At 44.7% G+C, this 1248-nt stretch overlaps 1 protein-coding gene across 1 annotated transcript in view; it reads left to right on the forward strand.

The window, feature by feature from the left end:
* The window catches only part of LOC101858427 (early endosome antigen 1), a gene marked incomplete at its 5' end in the record, with an annotated part of 70685 nt that overhangs the window by 34645 nt on the left and 34792 nt on the right, over window positions 1-1248 (forward strand). The window contains 2 exon segments of the mRNA XM_035971163.1: window positions 511-594; window positions 1082-1186. Of these exon segments, the coding sequence (XP_035827056.1) occupies window positions 511-594; window positions 1082-1186 (189 nt within the window).

Raw genomic sequence — 1248 nt, forward strand, 5'->3', positions numbered from 1 at the left:
ACACACACACACACACACACACACACACACACACACACAGTACTGTCAGCAAGAGCTAGAGCTGGCCATAACCCAGGAAAAGCACCGGACTTGTCTGAAGGAGGTAGGTACCTCTCACACACATGCACAGGCGCACGCACACTCACACACGCACACACACACACACATATACACACACACACACATGCACAGTAGTCTGTTTTTGTTTTGTTTGCTTATTCATTTGTTTATGGTGTTGTCTGTATGTGTGTTGTTGGCGGATACTCTGGTGCAGTTTACTCCTCTGTTCCTATTAAACATCTATAGTCCTTATCTCTCCTTCTTTTCTACATAAGTTGCTCTCTAGTAACACCTCCAATCCTCAGCACTTATATGACCTATTTATGTTGCAAGTGCCTTAAAACTCTTACTAAAACTGAACCAGTCTTCGACGCATGAATGACCCAGTTGGGTTGCAAGTGCAGTAAAACTTTTACTGAACTTACAGTTGTATGTGTGTATTTGTCACAGGTGTCCAGCCGTGACCAGGTGATTCTCAAACTCCAGTCTGACCTTGACACTGCCCAGCAGAAGTACCAGGGGAGTGTCGACGAGGTGAGGTGTCTGACTTCTGCTTATCTAGTATACTTGTATTGGAAAGGGGAGGGGGAGGGGTTGTAATGTGACTGTCTGTTCAATTGTTGTCTCTGTCCGTTCAAACATTGTCTGTCAGTCTGTTCAAGCCTTGTCTCTGTCTGTCAGTTCAAACATTGTCAGTGAGTGGTTTGGGGATGCTGTGGTGTGGGTTGCTCCCTCTTTCCTATCAAACATCTATTGTCCTTATCTCTCCTCCTGCATTTCTTTGTATGTTACCCTCTAGTAACACCTTTAATCTTCAGCTCTTATGTGACCTGTTTGTGTTACAATTGCTGTAAAGTTCTTAGAAATTTAAAACATTGTCTCTCTGTCTGTTCCTGTGATTTGTTCAAACTTTACCTCATCGCCTGTCCTGTGGGTGGTTGGAGGATGTCACTGAAATATGCATTGGAACCTGAAGACATTTAAACAACCCATAAACTGGTTCTTGTCCTGGTTGTTGCAGCTGAAGATCTCGGAGGGTGAGACCAAGCGGATGTCGCTGCGTGTGAAGCAGCTTCAGCAGGAGGTCAGGGAGAACAACGACAACATCGACCACAAGGCTGCTCAGGTAATGCCGCAGCTGTTTTTAATTGTGGGGACATAATTTTTTCTGGGGATGAGGTTAGTAAA

The sequence above is a fragment of the Aplysia californica genome, unplaced genomic scaffold (genome assembly GCF_000002075.1).
Source record: "Aplysia californica isolate F4 #8 unplaced genomic scaffold, AplCal3.0 scaffold00388, whole genome shotgun sequence".
In the NCBI taxonomy this organism is placed as follows: domain Eukaryota; kingdom Metazoa; phylum Mollusca; class Gastropoda; order Aplysiida; family Aplysiidae; genus Aplysia; species Aplysia californica.